This window comes from Eumetopias jubatus, unplaced genomic scaffold (genome assembly GCF_037043125.1).
Source record: "Eumetopias jubatus isolate StellerSeaLion01/CBP00866 unplaced genomic scaffold, mEumJub1_p1.0 scaffold_3, whole genome shotgun sequence".
NCBI classification, from domain to species: Eukaryota; Metazoa; Chordata; class Mammalia; order Carnivora; family Otariidae; genus Eumetopias; species Eumetopias jubatus.
The window spans coordinates 3014632-3041858 of NW_028274809.1; the positions used below are offsets into that span (position 1 = coordinate 3014632).

Genomic DNA, 27227 nt, shown 5'->3' on the forward strand with positions numbered 1-27227 from the left:
TGCCCACGGGGCCGCCCTCTGCCGACAGCCCGGGCCTCAGCTGTCGTGGGCGGGACGTGGCTTCTCCACGCGGCCCTGCCTCGTGCGCGGCCAGCTGGGCAGGGGATGGAGGGACGGAGGGCAGGGGTTCCGCCACGGCCACCTCTTTCCTGCGTGAAAGGCCCGTGGGGACCGTTGAGGAGCCTTCGCTCCAAGCGGGCCCCGTCCCGGCCGCCGTCCGGGGGCCGGGGCGGGTGGCAGGGGGCGCGGCAGGCGGGCGGCGGGTGGCACTGCCCTCACCCCGCGGGCTCTGTGTCTCTGTTGTGCCCGGCGTCGCCGCAGACCCGACGAGGAGCCCATGGAGGAGGAGCCGCCGCTGTAGCCTCCCGCGCAGCTGCGGGCCTCTTGTTTGTTTGTCCCGTCTCGAAGCTCCGCCGACAAAGCTCCTGTTTGTGTGCGGCCTGCCCGCGTCCTCTGACCGCGGCTGGAGCGGCAGGGGGAGGCCTCCGCCCGCCCGGCCCGGCTCCCCGGCGGGCGGCCCTGCGCGGACCGGGACCCACTGGGAGCCGGGCTGTCGGCTCCCTCGACAGAGGCCGCGGAGGAAGGAAGCCTGTGGCGGCTCGCGGCAGAGCTGCCCGCTCCGTGGCCACGAGGGAAGGAAGACGCAAATCAAAGATCTAATAATACAAAACAGACTCGATGAAAACTGGTGCTTACAGTTGATTATTACCCACAATTCCACAGTCTCCGTGTAAACCACTCAACGCATCCTGTAGCTTCTTTTGTTCAAGAGAACATTCTCTCGGGCTCTGGCCCGTCCCGGAGCCCAGCGGTGCGCCGTGGGGCATGCGGCGGGGCGTGCGGTGGAGTGGGGGGCCGGGGCGGCGCACGTGCGGGGGAAAGCTGGACGCACACCGAAACGCGAGCCTGCGGGAACTGGCTTTGGTTTCTCCAAGCCATCGGAAGATGCGAGTTTGTGCCTTTTTTTTATTGCTCTGATGGATTTTTGTGGCTGGGTTTTCTGACGTCTGAGGAACAATGCCTTAAGAAAAAAATAAACAGCAGGAATTGGTGGGACAGTTTCCTGTGGCTGCGTGCTGGCCCGGGGTGGGGGGCTCCGGGGGCCACCGGCCTGCAAGCCCGGGTTCACTTCAGTGCTGTTTAAGAGAAACGGAGGTAGTTCCAGCAAAGTGGCAAATACTGTTGGGGGTTTTGAAGTCCAACAAATTTTAAATGAATCCAAAGTGTTCTTTTCTCGTACATCCTTTAACAATTGAGCATCTCCATTTGGTTGTGAAGCATGTCCTAGGCACACTTCCAGTGTTATGATCGGAATGCTTTTTATTAAAAGCAAGTAGCATGAAGTATTGCTTAAATTTTAGGTATAAATAAATATATATATGTATAATATATATTCCAATGTATTCCAAGCTAAGAAACTTGATTCTTATGAAATCTTGATAAAATATTTATAATGCATTTATAGAAAGAGTATATATATATATAATAAATGCAGATCGTAAAGGTCCCTGGCGAATGAACGACTTGTGAATTAGACATCAAGGTGCTTACGGAAAGGGATCTCGTTTGAAACTCACGTATTTTTGAACTCCAGATTGGATAGCTTTCAGATCGCCAACACGTTCGCCACTGGGCAGCTACCCGGCAGGTGTGTGCTTTCGTTCCGCTCTTTTCGGACAGGACCCCTCCCGCTCCAAGCCTCCGTGCACATATGTACCTAATGAGTTTTTATAGCAAAGAATATAAATTTGCTGTTGATTTTTGTATGAATTTTTCACGAAGAGATCCTGAATAAGCATTGTTTTGTGAATTTTACATTTTTTCTCACCATTTAGCAGTTTCCTGAATGGTAACAATGTCTAAACTTTCTTTCTTTCTAACTTCTTGCTTGTACATTTTTTTTAACTTTTAAAGGTTGTGTTTTTTTTATCATTTTCATCCTTGTTTATTTCTGTACAGTAAGCAGTGTTGTGTGGCAGCCGTTTTCGGGAAGTGAGCTTGTGCGAGTTGGGGGACACGTGGTCTCCACGGCGATGCCAGTAGGGCGTCTGTCCCGGCTCCATCCCCACGGCTGCGTCCAGACCGGGGGCTCCTCTTCCCCCCACATCGGCAGTATTACAAGGGGTGCTGTGTCCTCCCCTCCGCCGTGCTGTGGGCAAGGTCGCTCGCCAGACACCACGGGCCGTCAGCACTCACGAAACTCCTGTTTCAACTTCTCTGACCGCGTTGTCAGGACAGCATTTTTAAAATTCAGTTTTCCAAAGACCTTTTAAAGCATGTCAGCAATGCATGGGGCCCGAGTGAGGCCCACACCTGTTGGGGGTGTTCCCCGCTGCAGCCTCATGGCCGGGGTCCTGACCGGAAGCAGCAGGCCCCGAGTTTTGGAGCCTGTGGCTGCGGGGAGTCAAGGGGCCCCTGCTGCCTGGCGAGCCTGCAGGGACAGCACGGATTCCTGACCAGGGCAGCCAGTCCTCGCTCTTTCTCTCGTTGACAGTAACTGACCGTCACTTTTCACTGGTAACTTATTTTCCAGCACTTGAAGCCACCAATTTCATTCCAAAGCATGTACCGGGTTCAGGCACAGTGCTCCCATAGGAGGGAACCCCGAGCCACGTCCCTGAGTTTGGTCCCGTTCACAGGGTAGCTTCTGAAGGAGACACTGATGCAGCCGGACTTCCAGCCAGACGAATCCAAATTCTTGGATTGGCTTGGTTGTCGAGATGCTGGTGGTCCGGCCCAGGACGGCAGTCCCAGAGCAGGACAGAAAGGTCTCGGGGCCCATGTGGCTTTCTCCTCCCGCTGACCCCACTTTGCTCGGAAGCCCACCTCGGCGGGAGGCGCCGGTGTGTGGGAGCCACGTCGGCCGTCGGGGCCATCAGGGCGTGAGCGCGGCGGCAGGGCCCGGCCCCTGCATGGCCTGTGGGACCCCCTGCCGCCTGCCGGCCGTGGCTCTTAGAGAGGAAGAGGTCATCTCACGCTTTTTACAGTTGACTGGGTGAGGGAGTTGTCCGCGGAGGGCTCACTCCCGGTCTCCTTCGGGGAGACACCCTCCGCCGAGAGGCCTGGCAGGGGAGCATGCTGCGTTGGTCAGCTCACTCCAGCGCCATAGATGTGCTTAAAGCATTACCGTGTAGCCTTTTCTTTTCTTTAAAGACACACTCAGCCCTTCCCCGCCACCCGCCGCCAGCACGGGCAGCGGAGGGCCTGCCCCAGGGTCTGCGGGACCCCACGTCAGGGAGGGCGCCTCACCTCCCCTCTCTGGCCCCGGCACCTTTAGCCTTTTTCTTCCTTTGCAAAGGCCTCGGGGGCACTGGCCAGCCAGGGGTCAGCGAGCGAGCACTTTATGTCCCTTCGCGGGAAACCCCACGGCGCCGCCGGGACACGGGGCGCCCGCCCTTTCGGCTCCAGCCGCGCCACGACGTGCCCGAGCCCCACCAGCAGGCGGCCGCCAGCCCCTCGGCCCCGAAGGGCCACTTTGTCAGAGTGTTTCAGTTTTTCTCCACTTCTTTTAAAAGTCTGTTTCCAGAGGAAGGACCGCCGGGCGTTGCTCGGACACGAACGCGGCGCCGGCGGCAGCGTTTCTGGGTTTTACTTTCGATCAGAACATTCCTTCTTTACTGGTCACAGCCATGTGCTCATTCCATTCTTTTTGTAGACTTTTGGGCCCACGTGTTTTACGGGCATTGATACATATATAAATATATATATAAACATATATGAATATATTTTTTTAAGTTCCTACAGCTGGAGGTTGCATGGACTCTATGACCGGCATGTCTTTATATTGTACACAGATTTTGCACGCCAAACTCGGCAGCTTTGGGGAAGAAGAAAAAAAATGCCTTTTTTGGTTCCCCTCTCACGACATTTGCAGATACAAAAGATGGGAATTTTTCTGTAAAACCACATGAAACCTTGAAGGCGAGTCGGGGGTGGGGGGGAATGTTTGCGTCTTCTTGAACTTATTCTTAAGAAATTGTACTTTTTATTGTAAGAAAACTAAAAAGGACTACTTAACACATTTGTCATATTAAGAAAAGTTTATCTAGCACTTGTGACATACCAATAATAGAGTTTATTGTATTTATGTGGAAACAGTGTTGTAGGGAAACGACACAGAAGTCAAGGCGAACTGCCCGTCTCTCTTCAGTTGACTTGGAGGCATTCGTTTCGTTTGTCCCCTCTGCTCTTGCACAGGGCCCGGCGGGCCAGCGGCCGGCGACCCCGACAGAGGAGCAGTCCGGCCCATGGCCCGAAAGCGCCCCTTTCCGCACAGCTGTATTGACTTTCTCGTTGCTTCTAGATGACGCGTGGCTAAGAGGTCACTTGCAGCCGCGCAGCCGTGAGCCGGGGGGGGAGCGCCGCGGCTCACAGTCCAACTTGGCGTCCAGAGGAGGTCGCGTCTCCCTTGTCACCAAGCCGCGCTCCTTCCCCACACGGCTCGCGGCCAAGTCTGGCGGGATTGAACGTCTCCAAGTGGAAGAAGAAGAAAGCGGACAGTTTCTGTTTGTTTGGGTTCTCGGTGTGTGTGCCCCATAGTGGAGGCGCTATTTTCCAGTTTATGAGACGTATATATAATATATATAAGGGGGGCTGACCCTGTTCACCCAAGAGCTTCTTACAGATGGGTCGCGATGCCGCGGCCCCCGTGGCACCTGAGCGCGCGCCACGTGGGGTCCGCCGCAGTGGTGGCCACCTGTTTTCTTCTGTAATGTAATCCGTTCTCTCTGATCGTCTGGACCTTCCAACGGTTCTTTCTTTTGCTCAGTGGAGTTGGAGATTTTGTTCTTGGTTTTCTCATTCTTGTTTTGTTCTGTGTGGGCGGGTTTTCCCCGACGACGGTGTCCTCCTCTGACGGCCGACTCCATTCCACTTGCCCCGGAGTCCAGCGTTTTGTACCTCATCAGACAGCTTGTCGCTCTTGTGGTGTAAATAAAACAGCATCTCTGGTTCCTGCCGTGTGCTCGCGTCCTCGCTGCCTCTCACCAGGGCCCCCACCCCGGGCCCACCTGTCGTGGGCCAGGACTCACTTGAACCCACACATGTGGCCCCCCGGGCCCAGGCCCACAGTGCACCTGGCACCCTCTGCCCACACCAGCAGGTCCCATGGGCAGCTCCTCATTAAATGTCCTTGTGCCATCTTCTTCCCCAAAACATTTGCAGCCCCCCACCAAGGCGGCGAGTCTGCAAACCCCCCTCAGCTGCCCGGCCCCCAGCAGCACACTGCCACCCCCAAGTGACTGCCCCACTCCCCCAGCGAAGGCCGCACCCCTCCTGGGCCCCCACGTTCAGTGACTGATCAGTTGGCATGGGGGGGCGAGGACCATTCTCTCCCCTCCCCGTGGGTCCCGGCCTGCTTCACAGCCGGGCTTCTCCCTCTGCCCGGCCGTCTCCTTCATAAACATGGTGCACAGCAGCGTGGGGTCTCCAGCGGTCACCAGCTTGCTTGCTGTGGGCAGGAGCCCGGGTGTGGCTCAGCGGGACGCCTCTGGCTCAGGGTCCCTCCCCAGGCGCCAGTCACACTGTCGGCAGGGCTCGCGTGGGGGACCCCCTTCCAGCACACTCCCCCGGTGGTGGGCAGACCCGCTTCACTCGCCACATGGGCCACCCCTCAGGACCACCTCGCCACCGGCCCCCAGAGCAGGGGAGGCAGGGAGAGCACACCCTGAAGACAGCCACAGCCTTTTATCACCAGCTCTCGGCGGTGAGATGCCATCACTCAGGAGCCAGTCAGGAGGCCAGTCCACACTCAGGGAGCGAGGGTGGCCACAGGCGTCCACACCACACCCATGCCGGGCAGAACCAGCCGCCTGGCCTGGCCGGGCTTAATATGGTTTATTGCAAACCCCAGCAGCTTTGCCTTCAGAATATGCTGGTAATTCACTCACCTCTCTCAGGCCGCTCCCCCTGCTCCACCCTGTAGGCTCCCCACCGCCGGAGCCAGGCTGACCCTGCTGAGGCTGGACGCTGGGCAGGCGCCCCGGACGGGGTCGTTCTCCTGCCAGCTGGTCGGCCTCGCCCGCTGGAACAAAAGCTTTGAACCTCTTAGGGTCACTCCTGTCTCCGCAGAGATTGAAACACACTAGGATCTCCACAAACAGGTGGAGTGAATGATTCATTCTGGGGCTCAGTCTTCTCAGCCCATTCACCTGTTGGTTATGAGAGTCGGGAAGTAGAGTTTTAAAATATATGTTGGTGCCCATCCCTTGTCCAGTGCAAGTTTCAAGCACCTTCTTGCCCTGGGATTCTTCCCTCTCTTGTTAATGGAAAAAGTCAAACACGAGAGAGGTGCAGATAGCAGCCCCACGATCCCACGCTGGGAGCCCGCCCCGGGTGTGCTCGGTCTGCGCCCCTCCCCGCGGGCAGGCTGGCGTCCAAGCAAGTCCCAGATGCACCTCCTCCATCTGCATGTATTTCAGTAGTCGTCCCTCGAAGAGACGGACTTTTTCCTTAAATGTGACATAACACCGCATCGTGCTTTAAAACCTCGCGGTTCCCTGACATCAGATATCCAGCCGGCACTGAGATCATCCCGGTCGTTTCTACACTCGGTTTGGTTTCATCAGGATTCAAACCGGGACCTCACATAGCATCAGATGGGCCCGTCCCTCACATCTCTGCCCTGTGGGCTCAGCTCCCTCCTTACTCCCCGGCAGTGTGCTTGCGGAAGACACCAGCGCGCTCACAGACCCCGTCTGCGGCATGTGCAGGCGGGGCGTGGGCTCCAGCCTCAGAAGGGCCCGTCGGACGCAGGCGTGACCACGGGGCCCACTGCTCCGCGAAGGCTTGGAGGACGGTGACGCTCCCTAGTGTTTGCGGAGGCAATAGGTAAGCAAACATTGTGAAGCTTCTGGGCCCTACACTTTCTACAAAAAGTAAACACCGAGGCACAGCTACAGATGGAAAAGGCTTTTCATTCGGCTTCCGGATACACAATCTTCCCACCAAGAATTAAAAGAGTAGGGGCGCCTGGGTGGCTCAGTTGGTTAAGCGACTGCCTTCGGCTCCGGTCATGATCCCGGAGTCCCGGGATCGAGTCCCGCATCCGGCTCCCTGCTCGGCGGGGAGTCTGCTTCTCCCTCTGACGCTCCCCCCCTCTCATGTGCTCTCTCTCAAATAAATAAATAAAATCTTAAAAAGAAAAGAAAAGAGTAGTAGTATTAAACAGTTTAAATAAGTAAGACGAATTTTATTTTTAAAATGCCTTTCACATTCCTATTTAAGATAAACCCTCGGCAGATTGAAGTATTTTGCTCGTTCCCACGTGAAAGGGACGACATAGTTTGTTTCTCGGAGGGCAGGGCAGGTTCCGGTCCGGAGTGCTGGGCAGAAGTGTGGCGCTCTAACCCATGAGCGTGTCCGGGACTGTGCACAGAAGCTAAAACGGGGACAACGCTCTCAGTCTCTCGTACCGCTTCCACATCCTCTGATAACTGAGTGCATGAAAATGGAAGCTTGGATTTGCAACTAAATTGTGTTAGAACTGAAAGACTCAGTGTCTTTTTATCTGATTCCCGTAAAACAGAATGATACTGATGGTGTGGACCCGGTTGCCCCGCGTCAAGCTTCTGGGTGTGGTTTTGGGGTGTCACATGTCCCTGATGCAGTCTCCCTATCAACAGGGGTCCGGTCCGTCTTCGAAGGCAGCCGGAATCCCTAACCGACAGTGGGGGCTTGAGGCTACTCACGGGCAGTGACCCGCACGACAGTGTGTGGCCTGGTGGCAGGGATCTCTCAGGCCCCCCACAAACATTCGCAGGGCCTGAGGCAACCACTCAAAGGGAGCCGCACGTGTATCTACATCCTCAGAAAGTATAAACCTAGTTCAAAAGCTGTTAAATACATTCTACCCCCACCTCCATACACACACAGCTTGACAGAGATACGTCCTTAAAGAGCGAAGAGGTCCAGACCAGCTGGACCGAAGTCTCCCAGAGGTCCCATCTCCTACTGGCTGGGACCATCCCTCACCCCTCCTGAGGCCTTCTAGAACCTTCTAGAGCCTTCTCAAGGACCTGCCTCAGCACCCAGAAGGGCTCCTCAAGGACCCTTACCAGACTCTGTGCACATGTTTTCTGCATAAACCTCTGGCCGTACCTTGGGCACAGCTGACAGCAAGGGGGCTGGAGGTGTGGTCTGCACTGCAGGTGAGCCCGGGCCTGGTGGGGCATGGCGGTCCTGTTTGTACAGAAGACAGAATAGTTACTGAGAGACAGAGCATCACCACCATGGAAGCCAGGCACAGGAGGGACATCGAGGCACCAGGGCCTTTCTGGGAGCTGAATATCTCAACCTGCAAGACAACGGTGTTCTTAGAAAGATGTACACGGTATGGTGTCACCCCACTCTTGATGGGGACAGCCGACTGCGGGCCAGAGGCTCTCCCTTCCTGGTGTCCATCGGGCAAGTGCTGTCCCCCAAGGACGATGCAGCACCTGTCACGCTGAGGGTCAGCCACGTGCTCAGTCGTATCAGAAAAGAGGTCCCCAAAGCCAGGCCCAGGGTGGGAGCGGAGCGTCGGGATAAGCGTGGGGCAGGACGCGGGCAGCCCGAAACACGGGGTCTGCTCACACGGAGCAGTGGCGCCGAGGAGTACTTGGGGCTGAATCATTACAGAAACACACAAAGATTTTTCAAAGAGAGGCCAGACCAGCGTCTAGAGTACATCGCGGAAACGAAGAAAAAATCATCTACAGGGTGACTGGCTGACTCTTTCACAAGCTCGGGGTGAGGAGCCACCGGGGAGGCCACTCACAGGGGATCTGAGGTCCTGGAGACCGCTCTGAGCTGGTCCCTGCGCCAGACTCCAGCTCACCAAGGCAGAAACCTGGTGCGAACATCACGCAGGAGAGGGCGGCCGCTCGCCAGCCCGGGGAGGCCCTGGAGCTCCTTAGAAAGACATGGCAGAACTTAGGGCCCACAAACCAGCGACAGTACAGTTTACTTTTAATCTGTTTTTCCTCTGTATCTCACCCTAAGCCGAGTTTTCGTCAATGCCTAGTTTGGTAGGAAGGAGGAGTTTCCCACAATAGTAAGAGTTCTGGTGGTTCCGGGGACCATTGGCAACCACGCAAATAAACGCATGTGCAATAGGGAATTGTGTTAGAATCTCTTGTTCAGAAGTGTGTTGTAGGGTGACGTGTCCGTCTGCTCAAAGCCCAAGCTCTGTGGCCCCCCGAGGGCGCTCCGCCATCCACGCAACGCTGACGGCAAGTGGCATTAGCGGTCGGGCTAGCTCACCGCGTCTGAACAGCCCGGCAGGCCTGGTTTAAAGGAGGAACGAGCCCCACGGCATATTTCTGCCCCGTGAGACATGTTCCCAAGGGAGACGTGGTGAGCACTCGATTACGTTCCAAGCACCTGCGGAACGTGGTTTCGTGGGCCGTTGGCACACGGGTGGGCGTACCTGGAGGTGTGAGCCTGTCCCGCCCCCCACCCCTGGCCTGTCTGGCTGCAGACAGGGCCACCCCAACGGCCTCTGAAAGGTTTGGAATCCAGATTCAAGGAGTTAGGAAATGAAGGCATCACTGATTCTGACAGGACGCCTGAGGCCGGGGATGACACGCGGCGCGGGCCCCAGGCGGTGCTGAGGACCGTGGCTGCCCCCGCTCCACCCTTGCGAGCACATGCGTATGACACCCTGCATCAGCTCCGCTAAAGCCCGCGGCCAGGAGTGTTCCTACACCCGGCACACCCCAGGAGGCTGCCGCACAAATACTTTGTGCAAGCATGCACAGCCGGCAAGCGGCAGGGCGAGGATCCGAATTCAGGGCTGCTGGGATACTGGCCCCTCCTGTGAATCAGTGACGTCTGGGCCCCAGACCACACTTCGACTCACAGCCTGCAGCAGCTCTGGAGCAGGACGAGCCCCACCAGCACAACTCAGTGGGGCGTCTGGACCGGGGCTCGTCTGCTCAGCACAGCCGACGTGCGCGGCCAGGCCATCCTCCGGGGCGGGCTGTCCTGCCCACCCAAGTGTGCGGAGCCGCCTTCCCGGGCTCCAGCCACTAGATGCGGGTGGCCCCCTCCAAACTGCCCCAGCACACACACCCTGCCCACCCACGGGGAAGGGAGGGGTGCACTAGGGTTTCTCTCTTCTCCCCCCCTTCCCCAGGCATCCTTAGTAAGATCAGATCAGGAAGCCACTCCTCTGGGACCGAGCGCCCTGGGCTCAGCCTCCCAGCTCCTGTTGGGAACCAGATGCCTCTCAAGCACAGCCTCTGGCCGTGGGGGTCTCACCACCCCCTCGTGGTCCGTCTCACCACTGGACAAGGCCAGCTGGGAGGAGGCCCTGCATCCTCCATGGCCCTGCCCCAGCCTGGGGCCCAGCGCGTGGAGCCTCCCAGGCACCCAGGGTGGGCTGGGTGCAGACCAGGCGTGGGCGGTGGCACAGAGCAACACCCACCCACCCCCACCACGGGAGCTTCCCTCCAGCCCTGCCCCATCCCAGCGAAATCTTCCCAGATCCCACATTGGGAAGGGGGGTCAGGCAGAGATGGCCTTGAACCATAGCAGCCTCGGTTCCCTAATCTGTAAAAGGAGAGGGTGGGCGGGTGGCCCCTCCAGTCCTTTGACATCTTCACCGGGCAGGGACAGCACCTGATGTGTGAGTGGGACCTGGCTTGTTTGCAGTTTTGAGCAGTCACCACCCAGAGCAGAAACACTACACCCACACTCTTAATTCCTAACCACGGGGCCGCAGATGCAATTTCAGGTCAAGATTTGAACGAAAATTGGATGCTGGTGTTGGAGACAGAGCAGCCCATCCGGACGGTCTGAGCAAGGGGAAATGGGGTGTCCCCTGTCTGTGCAAAGCTCATACAAACATTTAAAAAATCACAGAAAAGTGACAGAAGGTGAGATACAATCGTTTGGTAAACAGAAAACCAGTAAAGCTTGGGAGTAATCTTCACAGTCGCGGAGAGAAGCGCTCTTGGAGGTTGTCTGTATTGACACAGCTCCGTCCCCGAGATGCTGGGAAAGGTGCGCGGACACCAGTGAGTCACAAAGCCATTGTTGGCGGGAAGGTCACGGCTAGAGACAGACGTGAAAGTATTTATTAAGAACCTTCCAAATGTCTGTGCCTCCACCCGCTAATTTCACTTCTGGGATTCTGTCCCAAGGACATAAATCTAATTACAGAAAATGCTTTCTGCACAGATGCTCGTTTTGGCATTACTTAATGAAAAGTGGGAAACACCTGGAAATATTTCACAGCTGGGAGCTGGCGGGTGTGCGGGCGGCGTGCATCCGGGGTGGCCGTGGGGGTGGGGCGCGGGTGGAGGACGAGGGTCCCGTGCAGCCGAGGTGTGCCTCCAACAACACATCCCGAAAGGAAGGCGAAGGGGTCACCTGCGAGTAATGCTCTGTGGGTATCGTCTTCCTTTCCTGAGAGAAAGAACATGCATCACTCTGAGTACATCTATGTACGTGAGGGAAGATGTGCTCTCAAGCCACCTTTCCCAACCTCCGTCCCACAGAGCACCTGTCTCAACAGCTGTTCCAACAACAAATGTAAAATGCGCCATTTTCTAGCACATTTCCCCCAAGCGCCCACCCCCAAGCCCAGAAGGGCATCGCGGTGCATGGAGGTGACGCCCACCCCGGGTCAGCTGGGCCCACAGGCTCTGTCCGTGGCGGGGGGACAGCTGCCTGGCAAAGCCAGTGGCAGGGGTGTCCTTCCAGCCCCCCGGCATTGTCCTGGAGCGGGTTTGGGGGAGCTGTCCTGAGCCCCCACAGCTCAGGGGCTCATCGCCCCACTGCGCCCGGGTGCTGTCTCGCTCTGAAGGGCTCTCTGTCCTGCTGGAGGCACAGCCCGCGGCCTGCACCCCGGGGCCCTAAGGCGGGACTGGGGCCAGCGCTCCCTGCAGTGGGGGCGGGGAGTCCCCGATGCTGGGGTCCCCCTGGGCTGAGGCCGTCGTGGAGACCGCGTGGCCGCTCCGCAGCTCCCTCTGCCCAGGCCGAGCCCGTGAGCAGCTCCCCATAAAGCCAGCATCTCAGACCTGCTTCCTGGGAGCCCACATTGCCGCGACCATCACTTACGGTGCTGCCAGCGATGAGACAAATTTTAGGAAGGGGGAAGTATGACAAAGGTACATCGTGGAAGGAGAGAGCAGAATGGCGACCTCTCAGGCTGTGAGGACAGGAGCTCACGCCCGTGGGGGCGGACACAGGTGAGCCTGGGGGTCCCCAGCCACGTCTCTTGCCGCGGCTCCCCTCCTCGGCTGGCCCACCTGCTTCTCTCCTGAGCAGCACCCGCCTCCTCACTGGTGGCCTGAGCCCAGGGGGCCTCCCCAGCCGTGGTCTCTTGCCCAAGTGCCCGCTACCCCTCAACACAAGCGTCATGCCCCAAGTTCCCGCCATGGGAGAACCTGCCCGGGGTGTGTTCAGCACTCCCTGAGCCCGCTCGGGCGCAGAACACAGGCTTTCCTACCCACGAGCCCTCTTACAACCTCGGGCACCACAGAAGCACCACCTGCTCGGGGAACGTGCTCCGTTTTGGTGGCGGGGGCTCCTTAAACCCACGACACGACCCAGCGGTGGCCCCGCCTGCACCGAGCGGGGTGGGGGCCGGGCACTGCCTCCTGACAGCCAGCCCCTCCCCACTGAGACAGGCAGTGAGGGCGAATGGTGGCCCCCAAAAGATAATGCCCGCGTCCGAACCTCTGGTACCTATCAGCATGACCTTATTTAGAAAAAGGGTCTCTTGGGGCGCCTGGGTGGTTCAGTCAGTGAAGCATCTGCCTTCAGCTTAGGTCGCGGTCCCGGGGTCCTGGGATCGAGTCCCGCATCGGGCCCCCTGCTCCGCGGGAAGCCTGCTTCTCCCTCTGCTCCACCCCCCGTTCATGCTTGCCCTCTCTCTCTCTCTCTCTCTCTCTCAACTACATAAAATCTTAAAAAAAAAAAAAAAAAGAAAAGAAAAAGGGTCTCTGTAGGTGTAACTAGTCAAGGATTCCAAGATGAGGTCATTCTGGATTAACTAGGGTGAGAAACCTGACGAGTGTCCTTCTAAGAGACAGAAGAGACCCAGGGGCAAGAGGGAGGAGGTCACGTCAAGATGAAACTATGGACGCAGAGACTGGAGGGATGCAGCACAAGCCCAGGAACCCCTGGGACCCCCGAAGCTGCAAGAGGTGAGGAAGGGTCCTCCCCTGGCACCCAGAGAGAGCGTGGCCCCGCCAGCCACGGAGGGGGCTGGGTGCCATCATGGACCTCTGTGACAGGAAGCCAGAGAGGAGCCTGAGGAGGTGCCAGGAGCCAGACGGGGAGCAGCCCCTGGAGTCCCAGGCCCCTTCCTCATGGCCAGGGTGCGCCCCAGGCCCTGCTGCTGGCTGCCCGGGGGGCTTGTGTGGGTCTCAACAGGAAAGCCCCGTCTCCTGCAGTCAGCCGCTGCCGGGCCGAGCGCCGGGGCCTGGCCACTGCTCGAGTGGTGAGCCTATCGGGTCTGTCCTGCCGGGGGACGCCACCTGCAACCCAGCAGCCCCAGGCACCTGCACCCCTGATGCCGGCCAACGGTCCTTTGGAGGATGCTGCCAAACCTCTGCATTCAGGGCTATCGGTGGGGAAACCCTCAGCAGCTCCCGTTTCTGACATTTCCAGGCCACTTGGCGGAGGGCCCGGGACACACCCTGGCACGTCTGCTTTTGTGGGACCGGGACCCTGCCTCCACTGCCCTTGCCCTGGGCTTGGGCATCACAGGAAGCCACAGCCCTCCTGGACTGGGCCTGCTGATGTCCAGCTCATCCTGACCCCCCAAAGACACTGGCTTGGGGAACAAAGCTGCCTTCTCAGCCCTGGGGACCTGGGATTCATGACTCCAGGCAGCTGTCCTGGAATTAAATATGTCCAGTCCCTCTGACCAAGTGTGGAAGACACTTGCACACATTGTTAATTGTCCCTGATGGATTTGCAAAGGCCGCTGCCCGGAGCCAGCGTGTGGGGAATGTCTTCCCTGGCTTCTCGACTTGGGGGTGGGGGTGGGACCCTGGCCTCCCTCACCAGGGCCAAGAGGCAGCAGTGGAGCGGGGGGGACGCTGGACTCCCCGGGCTTCCCGAGGGTTGGGGAGACATCATCCACCAGAGATGCCTAGTGTCTGGGGGGCAGTGGGGAGGGGGGGGGCCTGTGGGGAGCCCCCCACCAGCAGAGGCCCTGCTGGGGAGGCCTGTGCAGCCCCAGTGCCACCTGGTGGTGCTGCCTGGAACTGCAGCCTAACTTTAACCCTGGGGGCCCTGAGCCCTGACGGGGGTTGGATGATGGAGGTGCTGGAGGGGCAGCTCCCAAAGTCCGGCATCTGGAGCCGTTCCCCAATGTCCAGGGGGAAATGAGAAACGTAGACTCCTCACCGTAGCAGGGAGGCTTAGGGCCCTCGGTGGAGTTCAGCTGTCCCCTGCTCAGCTGGAGGACCCCAGGGGGCGCCCAGCATCCCAGGGAGCAGCCCTTCCTTTACAGGCAGCAAGGATCCCGGGAGCACTCTGCCTGGGGCTGGACTGCAGGCCACACCCTGGACCCTGCAGTGGCTCTGCTCCTGATGGCCCCACAACCTGGCCAAACCCCCCTGCCCTTTGCTGAAGGGTGCACCGGACACTGGGTGGACAGATGTCAGTGGAGGGGCTCCCATTCTGCCAGACACACAACAGAACAGAAAAGGAACTTGTCCCGCGTGCTGGAAGGTGAGGCAGGCCAGGGGGAGGAAAAGTAGAGCCAGGGGTAGGGCTTGAGGGCAGACAGTGGGACAGCCTTCTGTTCAGTGGAGAGATGGGGCCAGTGCAGCAACACAAGGTAGAGGGACTGGGGTGGGGGGGTCCTGGACAGGAGACTCGGGGGAGGGGGCCCTGGGAGGGGGACCAGGGAAGGGACCCCAGGGAGGGCGCTCTAGGCAGCAGGATTGGGGGAGTGGGGGGTAGGTCAGGGGGGCAGTCGGGTGGGTAAAGTTTCCAATCTCAGCTGAGGGAGACCCTGTGAGAAGAGGGGTGGTCTGACTTGAGGTGAAGGGGTGCGCTGTGTTTTCTGTGCGGAAAGCAGCATGGGGAGGGCAGGGCTGAGGCAGTTAGGAGCTGGGTGCAGGCAGTGGACCAGAGATGGAGCTGTCCCGGGGTGGCACACTCATGAGATACTTAGGGACCACAGGAACAAGCCCCATGCGAAAACCAGGGTGCCCTTGGGGCACTTGCTATTGGCTGCTACATCTGAACCCCTTCTCTTACCCAGTAGAGTACAAGCTGGACCTAAAAACACAGCCCAGCCCTACCCTGCTGGTGCGGAAATGAACTGAGGCTCCAAAACCCACCAATGAGCTGGCCGGGTTGCCTGCCAACATCAACCAATCAGGAGGAGGTGCTTTTCCTCATTAGCATATTGGATCCAGTGGGAACCCTGAGGGAGCTCTCTGTGTATAGTAGGGTCTCTGTGTAAGACCCCAGCCTAACGGCTCTGGCAGTTGCTGTGTCCCCTTCAGCTCGAGCTGGAGCCCCAGGAAAGCTTGGCCTGTGCCTTTGAATTTCAGGTCTGGCATCGTTTCTGCAACTGTCCACTCAAGAAGCTAATTCCAGTAACAGTCAGATGCTGGATACATTTAGGAAAGGGGGGGGCGCCTGGGTGGTGCAGTCCGTTGAGTATCTGACCCTTGGTTTCAGCTCAGGTCATGATCTCAGGGTCCTGAGATAGAGCCCCGTATCAGGCTCTGTGCTCGGTGCAGAGTCAGCTTGAGATTCTCTCTCCCTCCCCCTCTACCCCTCCTGCTTGTGCTCTTTCTTTCTCTTTAAAAATAAATTTGAAAAAAAAGTGTTGGGGTGGGCTTCCTGGTGACTTCAGTGTGGGGCAGGAATGAGAGGAGGGAGATGCCGAGGTTCCATCACTGAGTGAGCGCAGGGGGAGAGCCCCACTTCGCATGAGCTGAGCCTGCCCTATCTGTTGGGTTTCCAGTTGGAGACACTGACAGACAGACACCTGAAACTCAAGTCTAGAGCTTGAGAGGAACCCAGCAAGCAGACACTGGGTAAGACCACAAGGGGTGAGGGTGACCAGAGCTGAGAGGGAGAAGCTGGAGAGAACAGGACCAGATGGAGGTGGGGGACCCGCAGGGTGGTAGGCATGGTGTCAGCACCAACACATTTTCAGTTGCAGGTCCTGTTGTCTGAACCCCCTTGTGGTGAGTTAAATGGTGGCCAATTCTCTTCCCTGGAAACTGAATTTGATGTTGTGTGGAGAAAGGGTCTTTGTTGACATAATGAAGTTAAGGATCTTGAGGTGAGATCATGCTGGATTAGCTGGGTGGACCCTAAATCCAATGACAAGTGTCCTTAGAAGAGACCCCAGGGGAGGCACACAGCAGAGAGAAGAGAAAATGCTGTGGAGACAGAGCTGGAAACTGGAGTCACGAGCTGAGGACTGTCCGGAGCCCCAGGAGGCTGGAGGAGGCAGGCAGGATCCTCCGCAGCCCTACCAAACCTTGACTTAGGACTTCTGGCCTCCAGGACTGGGAGAGAATAAACTTCTGTGGTTTGAAGGCACCAATGCACCCCTCCCTTTTACCACGAGGAAATGGAGCCCCCAAGGAACAGAAATGAAAACAGTCAAAACCACAATGAGAAACCGCATCCACTTGCCTGAGCAGGTCCACCAGCAGTTGGTGGAGGGAAACCCAGTTACTCTCAGTCTGCTGCTCTGCTGGGGGCTTGACTAGCATGGGCAGGGCAGACCCACACCTGGGACATTTCAGCTTTATAGCTGCAGGTGTCCATTCCAGCCTGTCAGGGTCTTTGGGATCAATTTCCACTTTCCAACTACTACTGTATTTGGGGCCATATGCACCCAGTTAAAGGAGAAGATTTCCCACCCTGCCTTCCAGGTGGCTGTGGCCATGTAGCTGAGTTCTGCCAATGATATGTAAGCAGAAGTGAGTGTGGGGCTTTTCTTCACAAGGGGGATGTGTCAATCACAGGTTCATAGAAATCACTTCAGGCATTAAGAGCAAAAAGGGGGTTTAGCAGAGGCAATAGGATTTAAAACTCACCAAGGGCTGGAGGGGTGACCATCAGGGCTCCACATGCACTGTTGATTTAGATGTCCCACCAGAAGCCAAGACCGAGACCAGGAACCCGTTGTTGCTAACATGGCTGCCTTGGCCACATTTGTCTTTCACCTGCCAAGCTGGTGTCCAAACACTGAGTTATAGACTCTGGCCACCAGGACATACACTTTTCCTAACTCTGGCTGCCATGGCCACAGCAACTCACTTCTGCCTTCCAAATCTCACCTGAGTCCTTACAAGTTGTCTCAACCTAGATTGCATCCAGACTAGCAGGTGCAAAGAAACCTGGGGAGTGTAGTTTTCCAGGGCATGGTGGTAACTCTAAGATAAATGCAGTTTGGTCTTGCTATGAAATTGAGGCCTAGTTCCCTGGGAGGGTAACTCACAAAGAAGGGGGAGAGGGAAGGACACAAATCCACGTGGGAAGAACCCCTGCCCAAGGGACAGCATGAATGTGATCACTATAGACGATGATGGGTCAGCCCTGTCAGAGCATCACCCCTCTTGCTGGCAGTCAGAAGGAGGGAAGTCAGTAGGACTGGGGTAGAGTTCCACAGATCCAGCTGCATGAGCAAGGCAAGGGGTGTCAGTTTCCTTGACTCGCTCCCCTCATTCTTCTCAGCACGCCCTGCCTCCCAGTTTAGTGTGGTTTGGAAAATACTTGCTCCATTTCTGTCTTGAATTTCCCCACATTTTCATACATTTTTCCATCTTTTCTTCTATATTTATTTAATGTAGTTATACTAAAGCCCTTGTCTAAATTCTACCATTGATTTTGGGTTATCCAAGGGTCTGCTTCTATTGACTATTGTTTCTCTTGAGTGTGAGTGCCATTTTCCTGCTTCTTTATCTGTTTTGCAAGTTTTGATTGTGTATGGGCATTGTACGTAAAAGAACCACAGAGTCTGAGGCCACATAAGTATTTCCCTGAGTTCTGTGAGCCATTCTGGCAAATTATCAAACCTGAGGAGGAAGCCAGTCAGCAGCACAGGTAACAACCTGGACTTGCAATTGGCATCTAAAGGGGAGGGGTCCATCTTGTGGGACTGAGTCCTTCACCTGTGGGGTCTGTACTGACTCATTAGTGTCAGAATTGAATTGTAGAACACCCAGCTGGTGTCACAGAATTGCTTGATATAGGGAAAACCGACACATCTTGTCACAAAACTGTTCTGTGTGAGTGTGTAAAGGAAAACAGTGAGTCTTTCCAAGGCAGTAATACATCACATTAATAGAATAAAGGGGAAAAACTACATGGGCATCTCAATATACCCAGACAAAGCACATAAAAAAATAGAATACCCATTCATGGTTTTTTAAAAAAATCTCAGCAAATGAGGAATCAAATGGAATTTTTTTTTTTGTTCCTATAAAGGGCACTAAAAATCCTACAGCTAAGATCATACTTACTGGTGACAGACTGAACCCTTTCCATACAGGATTGGGAAAAGGTGAGGATATCCATTCTCTCCATGTTTATTTAACATTGACTAGAGGTCCTAACTAATGAAATAAGGTTAGAAAAGTGAAAAGCATCTAGATTGGAAAGCAAAAAGTAAAACTATTGTTGCTGTTATTCAAACTGGCATAGTAGAAAATCCTAATGAATGCACAGAAACTGAAAAGTCTAATAAATGAGTTCAGCAAGGTTACTGGATACAAGATCAACACAGAAAAATCATTTGTATTTCTATATACTAGCCGCAAACTATCAGAAAATAGAACTAAAGCAATCCCATTCACAACTGCCTCAAAAAAGAATAAAAACACTTAGGAAAAAATCCAACAAAGGAAATGCAAAGACTCGTACATTATAAACTATAAAACATTGCTGAGAGAAATTAAAGATCTAGATAATTGGAAAAACATTCCATGTATATGAATTGGAAAACTCAGTATCCTCAAGATCATAATTCTCCCTAAGTTGATTTATGGAGTCAATGAAATCCTATAAAGATCCCAGCAGGAATTTTTCTTTTTTAGAAATTGGCAAACTGACTGTAAAATTTATATGAAAAGGCAAAGGCCTCAGAATGACTGAAACAGTTCTGGAAAAGAACAACATTAGAAGGACTTAGGCTGCTCATCTAAATCTATGCTAATCAGGACTATGTGGCTATTGGCACAGGGTAGACAGACAGATCACTGAAATAAAAATTAAGAGTTTATAAATAAATGCTTACATTTATGCTCACGTGATTTTCAACAAAGATGACAGGAAATGAAATAGAGAAAAGAGAGTTTTCAACAAATCGTTCTAGGGCCATTGTATATCTAAGGCCTCACATCATACACAAAAATTAACTCAAAGCCGATCATAGACCTAACCTAAAACTCTGAGAAGAAAACACAAAAGAAAATCTTTGGGAGCTTGACTTAGGCAAAGAGTTCTTAGTTTTGACACTAAAAGCATGGTCCATAAAAATATGAGCATGATGAATTGGACTTCATCAAGATTAAAAACGTTTCCCTGTCACAGGACATCATTAAGAAAATGAAAAGACAAGCCACAGACTGGGAAAATTTATTTACAAATGTTGTATCTGGTAAAGGACTTGAATCCAGGCTATATAAAGAGTTTTTATAAATCAATACAGATAATCCAATTTAAAATGGGCAAAAGATATAAACAGCTATTTCACCAAAGAAGATGTACAAAATAAGAACACGAAAAGGTGTTCAATATCATTAGTCATTAAGGTTAACACAGTCAAAACCACAATGAGAAACCGCATCCACTAACATGGCTCTCATCAAAGAGATAGGCAACCATAAGTGATAATGAGGATGTAGAGAAATTGGGACCCTCATCCATTGCTATTGGGAATGTTCTATTGTACGGCTGAGTGTGTAAAATGGTGCAGCCACTTTGGAAAATAATTTGGCAGGTCTCTGAAATGTTAAGTATAGTGTTACCGTGTGATCCAGCAATTCCACTCCTAGGTACATACCTGCTGTGGTCTGACTACATCCTGCCCAAATTCCTATGTTGAACTCCTAACTGCCAAGATGATGATCAGAAGGTAGCCTGTCGTGAGGGGTCTCGAGGTGGAGCCCTCAAGAATGGGGTTAGTGCTCCCGGGAGCGCTCTTGTGAAAGGGACCCGCGATCGCTTCCTCACCCCTTTGGTCATGTGAGGCCACGGTGAGCAGACCGTCATCTATGAACCAGGAAGCGAGTCCCCACCAGATACCACATTTGCCGGCACCCTGATCTCGCACTCCTGGCCTCCAGAACTTCGAGAAATAAATGTTTGTTGTTTATAAGCCACTCAGTCTGTGGAACTTGTCATAGAGCCTGAACTGGCTAATAAGATTCCCAAGAGAAATGAAAACACATGTCACACAGAACGTGTAGGAGAATGCTCAAATGGGTTTTTTCATAGGAGACTGAAAACAACCCAAATATTTGCTAACTGGTGCCTGAACAAACACACTGTGGGATGGCCGGACTATGGGGTACTATTCGGGGTAAAATAAACAAAGTACTGCCATATGCCACAGCTTAGATGCATGTCAACAACATCATGCTTAGTGAGAGAAGTCAGATGTGGAAGGCATCATATGATTCCTTTCACAGAGAATGTGCAGAAACAGCAAATCGATGGTGACAGAAAGCATATCAATCTTTGCTTCGGGCTGTGCATGAGGGAGCAGGGATTGGCTGCACATGGGCACGAGGGAACTTTTTGGTTTGGGGTGATGAAAATGCTTGAGAAATCATTGAAAATTGCAGTGTGGGGATGGTTGCACAACTCTACAAATGTATTGAAAATCACTGAATTGTACGCGCTCACAATGGGTGGTTTCTACGGTATATAAATCGTACCTCAGTATAAACTGTTATAAAAGGAAACGTCTCTTGGGGGCGCCTGGGTGGCTCAGTCCTTGAAGAGTCTGACTCTTGATTTCGGCTCAGGTCATGATCTCAGAGTCGTGAGATGGAGCCCCATGTCGGGCTCCATGCTCAGTGGGGAGTCTGATTGGGATTCTCTCTCTCCTTCCCCGCCACCCCCTGCCCCGGGAACCTCTGCTAGGGGGAAACCATCCTCCAACACGCGTGGGAGCTGCCCCTGAGCCTTTGCTGTTGGCCCAGCACCGCTCCACATAGAGAACACGCAGGGAGAGCTCACCACGGGCAGGCACGCTTCCAGGCACTGTTCCAATGCCCGCTCATCTGTCCCAGCGCCCGCCCTGCAGGTGGGTAGGCCCGTCACCACCCCCATTTCACAGGTGGGACTCTGGAAACACAACCTCTTGATGGGGACCTCTGCGCCGTGCAGCCTCCTCAGCAGCAGGGAACGGGGATGAGCTCATTGATAAGGCCATTTAAATTTGGGAAAAATGACTTCCAGGAAACATCAATTAAGAGTTTATTTATTCATTAACGAAATGCTTCCCTGCCCAGAATCGTGTCTCTGGCCCCTGCACCCCTGCAACCCACCATTCCAGATCCCTTGTGATTTGCACCTTCAACAGCCTGGCTGGGGCTGAGAGGTCAACTCTCAACTCACGTCTGTTCAGGGCAGCCTCTGGGAAGAGGGTCTTAACATCAGAGTTTATTGTCTGCACTTAGGGCCTCAAATCCTAGGTGAACAGTGCCTCCTTAGGGGAGTCTGGAGCTCGGCTCTTTAACTGCGGCCTGGGACATTTTGCATGTTTGGGTGATACTTGGCCACTTGCAGATGCCATTGATTCTTACATCAACAGTTTATCAGAATGCTTAACGTTCTCCAGTTACAGATAGCAGTTTCATGCCCATGTCTCACCAGCTGTTCACATTTTTTAAATCCCGTGTCATCTTGATTCTGACTTTTTGTGGCATTTTCTGTGTCCCATACAGCTGCCTCTGGCCACATGTGGCTATTTAAATCCACTCCAAATTAATTAAAGTGAATGAAATGAAAGAGCCAGTTCCTTGGTCATACCAGCCACACTCCTGGCCACAACGGCCACGTGTGGCTAGTGGCTGCCGTCCCGCACAGCCCAGAGACAGCACATTTGCTTCAGCGCTGAGGGGTGTGTTGGGTGGTGCTGCCGGAGGCCCGTGGATTCTGTGCTCACGGGGTTCCCTGCACACAGGCTTACCTCCAACGGTCAGTCCGTTTCTTTCTTTAGGATGGTGAGGGAGGGGGTGCAGAGCAGGTCCTTGTCTGTGATTCCCGAAGGAAGAACAGCTTGAGGGGGGTTGCTCGGAGGAAGGCAGGGGCGTTGCAGGTTTCCAGGGTGGATGGGAGGGCTCCGTGCACCGTGACTAGCTGCCATGTCCTGGGAGAAGCCTGGAGGCGGATGGATGAGCAAAAGGGGCTCAGGCCGACGGGAGGGGCTCACCTGCTGTTTCTGAGGGCCCACCTGCTGCCATCCCAGGGAGCCTCTGCTGCAGGCTCTGGACCCCAGAACACCCCCAGCTGGACCACAGTGGTCCCGAGTCCTGAGGACAGCCTTCCGATGCCCTGGCCAGCAACCCTGACCCTCTCACCCCATCGCCTGGCTCACAGTGAGGCGCTAGTTTGGGAATTTGGCACTCGGACACCAAGGGCTGAGTCAGCCACTGGGAAAGCTTTGCTGAGAGATCATGAGGCTATCTTGGAGCTGGGAGGCTTTCGGGGGGCACTGGAGAGGGTGAGGGGATGAGGGAGGACAGCAGGAGAGAGGGAGCAGAGCTGGGAAGCCAGAAGGAGGACTAAGGGCGGTGTCGCTGGACCCCACGCTCAAGCCCGTGCCCCTGAGCCTGAGTGTGGCCCTGTCTTGACCCTTCCCCTGTTTGGAGGAACATCTGGTTCTGATTGTGTCATCCTAGAATATAAGAACTCTCCTGGCTCGAAGAGCACGGTGGCCTGGCCTCCCAGCACCCCCACCCCTCAGGAGCGCGCCTTCCGGCTGCTAAGGGCCACCTGCAGGGACCCGCTGTGCCGGGCGCCCCCGCCCGCCAGCACCTCACCCAGTGTGGCGGCCGCTACAGGAGGAGATGTGTGCGTGTCCAAGCCTGAGAAATTGAGGAATGCCAGCTTGCATCAGAAACCGAGACCAGACACGGTGCTGGCACGTTCGATGGCCGCCAGCGGCTGGGCGGGCGATTCTCGTGGACACAGGGGCCTGGAAATGCGCCCATGACTACGCCAGTTTTGTGAGCTATGGGGAGAATATTGTCTTCTCACCCTTGCAGAGGGTCGCCCTGAAAATTCCGGATCTTCCGCGCTGGCGTCCCCACCCGCATGTGCCCCCTTGGTGTTTGCGCAGAGACCCCGCGGTGCCCGCGGGCCTGCGGCCTGGCGCGCCGGCCCTCCCCCACAGCAGCCGCCATCGACAGGGAAAGGCACTTACCCTGCGTAGCTCAGGCCAGGTCTCTCTTTTTCTCTGTTCGTTGTTGTCCAAGCCCTTTGCTGTTGTTGTTGTTGTTGTTTCCTGATTTTACCTAGTAGCGTACAAATCCTGCCAGTATTTCAAAACACACCACCCTGAATCAGATCCCAGCCGTCCCCAAGGCTCCCGCCAAGCGGAGCTGTGTGTCCGGGGGAAGAATAAAAAAAGGGCGCCGGCTGGGAGGGGGCGTCCGAGGTCCGCCATCCTGCTCCTGCTCCCGTCGGGGACGGTCTCCGGGGACACACCCCCCGGAATGCCCCTCATGTGCTGACTGACTGACTGACAGACGTGTGTGTCCTCATCGCTGAACGCGGGCCAGAGGAATTTTTTCTTTCATCGTATATTTAGCTGTGTATTTTCTTTTCCTGTCACCAACGCCGAGTTGACATTTGCTTTAAGCCGTTCGACTCAGCACAGCTGAATCTTAGGCTGTGCAGGGGGTCGGGGGGCTGGGGCTGGCCGCCTGTGGCTTTGGCTACACCGCAAAGATCTGGCTGTGCGGCGATGCCCGGGGCTGCGCCGGTGGGCATGGGACGGGGGCAAACCGCGGGGCACCCAGATGCGGCCCCGTGTTGGCTCCGGCGCGCCCGGGATGTGCGGCCGTGTGGACCGCAGGCTGACGCACCCTGCAGCCCTGCCACGGCTCTGAGCGGGCCGCCGTCTGGGAATGACGGTCCCGAAGGGCCACCAGACCTGAATGGCGAGGGCCCCATCTGTCTTGTGGAGAGGGTCTTAAAGTCATTTCACTTAACACAGATCCTCCTTCCCCGGAGACCTAACCCACTCCGCGGCTCCAAGTCTCAGGGGTGTGCTTGCTGCCCGGGGGGAGAAGCCGGGCATGGGGGAGGGGGGAAGGCGGGACTCAGCGGGCCGGTCCCTGGGAGCACTGGGGAGATGGGGGTGGCCCCCCCCCGCCCCCCCCCGCCCCGGACAGCAGCGGGCCACCTGCGGGGCTCGCACACTTTTATTTATGAGGCTTCCCTGGGCTTGCCAGAGCGGGAGGCGCTCCCAGGGTCGGACCCCTGCCCGGCTCTGAGCGCACTGGAGGGACAGCCGCGGCCACAGCTGCAGCCACCCACGGAGGAGGCTACGTCCAAACACCGGGGGAGGCGAGCACGGTAAAGTGGAACGCATACTTCTGTCCTAAAATAGATCTTATCTGAAAAAGAAAACAGATGGAGATGGAGATGATGTTTTTTTCCTTTCATGAAAAGCACAGGAAGCAGCCTAAGGCTGCGCTGCCCTCCCCCCGCCCCTCCAGCGAGCTTCAAATCGCTGTCCCAGCCGGCCTGGCGGGGCGCTGTGGTCTTGGCCGCTCTCCTGAGCGGACCTGGGCAACCCACCCGTCCCATCTCTTTTCCCATCTGGGTGATGGCAAGACCCTCCCGTGCACGTGGCACGGCCAGGGCGCCACCCGGTGAGGGGCCTTCTGTGGCAGGTGGTGTCTTGGAGGGCCTGGTGACGGTCCTCGCTGGGGCCAGGGGCCCGGCAGGGAGGCAGTGGTGGCCGGCATCCAGGCCCCGAGTAGGCAGGCCCTGGGTTCTGCCCTCCGGGGCGCTGAGCGACATGGGAGGAGGGACACTTTCAGGATGGGCTGGGGAATGATTTTGCAAATAGGCTGTTTCCTGGCTGCCTTTCACAGTTGACTGTAAATTCCTGCTTGGGAAAGCCTTCAAGTGTTAGCAGGTCTGTATCATGATGAATGTTATCTGGGTGAAGGCTTGATTCAGCAAGTTCCTCTTGACGCCATTTGTCATCACAGGACTCACTGCGTGACCATCAAAGGAGAAAAATCTTTACATTTCTCAGCGAAATGGCTCCATTTATGTGTTAGACTGGCTATATTTATCAGGGATGATTACGAGTGTAGATCATAACATAACTCTGAAAATAAGATTTTATGACCCGCAATTAACTAGCCATACGGGTTTCCTTGTCTTCGACAGATTATAGATTTGTGCTGAAGTTCAGGACATGTTTACTCGGAGCAGCAAACCCCATGGGTGTGGGCACCGGTGGCTGTCAGAGGTGCGTCTGCGTCTCTCTCACACATGCACGCACACACACTCACACGCACAGACACACAGGAGCTCAGGGTGATCTCGAGAAATTCACGGTCCTTTAAAAAGCTTTGCCTCGGACAAGATCGGGTGCGTTCAGGGCACCTTATGAATTACTGAACATTATACCCGAAACTAATGATGTACCTTATGTTGGCTAATTGAATTTAAATTAAAATATTTTTAAATAAATAAAATATAAATAAAATGAAATGAAAATAAAAAGCTTTGCCTCGGGATAAGAGAGAACAGATTCCCAAACAAAACAACAACACCGTCACCATGAAGCTTTACGTAACCGCAGTTCACCATCGTGTGCCGCCTACTTTTATCTCAGATGCTGTGACCACAGAGCGGCCCATGTGTCTGAGCTGCACCATGTTCCACGGCCGGGCCACGCAGGGCCTGAGCCGGTGGGAGGGCCCGCGCACTGTGCCAGGGATGGAAATATTCCTTCACACGACACCTCAGAGGTGTACAAAGCCTGGAGACCATGGTTTCACACCAGCCAGACGGCGCAGTATGCATCCCGAGAGCCCAAGCTCCCAGATGAGCTCCTAATGCCAAGGGCAGAACGCTCCTGAGCATCCTTCCCATCCGGCGTGGTCTGATCGTTGCTCTGGGAACAAGCAAGTCATGACCCGCCCTGGTGATGAAGGGTTGCCTCCCCTGAAATACAGGGTGCTCCTACCCAGCTGAGAAATGAGTCATCAAATAGGGCTCCCCTCAGTGCACGGAAGGTGGGGTCGTTTGCAGACTTCAACGGCAGCCCTTCAGGGCTGGGCTTGGGGAAGAGAGCATGTCCCTCACGGCCGCCCTGCTAGGCCCTCCGTGGCTCCAGGGCTCACAGGGAGCTGTGCCCGGACTGGGGCGGTCAAGGCGTCCCCACCAGGCCCACCGCTGCCTCCGGGAAGAGCTGTGGCATTGAGGGAAAGGCGGGGTATCTTTCTACACGGACAGCATTGCCATTTGGAAGGACCTGCAAGACAGTCCGTGGTTTCCATCTAAGGACTGTTGACGGACACTGAACGCCCTTGTTCTGGAATTGGCCTCCCTGGTGGGGGAGGAAAGCCCAGGCAGCTGCGGGGTCATGAGCGATGGCTCGGCCTCTGGCCCCAGACCTTCCCGCACCCCCGGCCAACATCGTGGATGCTCTGAGTGAAACCGGGGCCAAGGGGGCAGAAGAGGAATTGATGAAGACAAGAGTCAGAGTAGAATCCGAAATGCTCGCCTTGTGGCCCTGCTCAGTTGCTGGGGATGGGGAAGGCTCTGAGCTTCCTAGCAGTCAGAGCAAAGGGGAAAACTAGCTTCTGCCCATTTCCCCAGAGACTCCAGGATGACCCATGGGGGCCTTGGGGTCTTGGCTCATTGTTCCTAGGTTTAGGGTTTGAAATATGGAACAGGAAAAGAAAAGAAATTACTGGACTTGGTACACGACTAACTCGTCTGGAAAAAGGATGGCATTTTGTAGTTGACTTGTACCCCACAGGATCAAGGCACAAACGGGAAGTGAGTCACAGATGTTTCTGGAAGTAACTCTCTTCTCTCCGTCTCCTCCATCACACCCTCATCCACAGCGGCACCGACTCCTAACGGGTCTTCCCCCGTGTGCTTGTGCCCCTTCAGCCCCCCACGGGAATGCAGATTCCCCAAACAGCGCCCTGCTCCCACCTGCGAGTCTGAGCTCGCACCCCATCCCGAAGTGCCCACCACCCGTCCAAGGGAGCGACCCTGCGTGTATGAACCTTGTGTGTTTGCTCACTGTGACCTTCTAT

The 27227-nt window shown here is 55.4% G+C and overlaps 1 protein-coding gene across 5 annotated transcripts in view; it reads left to right on the forward strand.

Moving 5' to 3' along the window:
- Positions 1–4952, forward strand: part of HDAC4 (histone deacetylase 4) — a 292587-nt gene extending 287635 nt beyond the window's left edge. For all 5 annotated transcript variants that reach the window (XM_088021462.1, XM_088021465.1, XM_088021464.1 and 2 more), the window contains one exon: positions 322–4952. In XM_088021462.1, coding sequence (XP_087877588.1) covers positions 322–361 — 40 coding nt within the window. In that variant the 3' untranslated portion in view covers positions 362–4952. The remainder of the gene's footprint in view (positions 1–321) is intronic.
- Positions 4953–27227: the final 22275 nt, after the last annotated feature.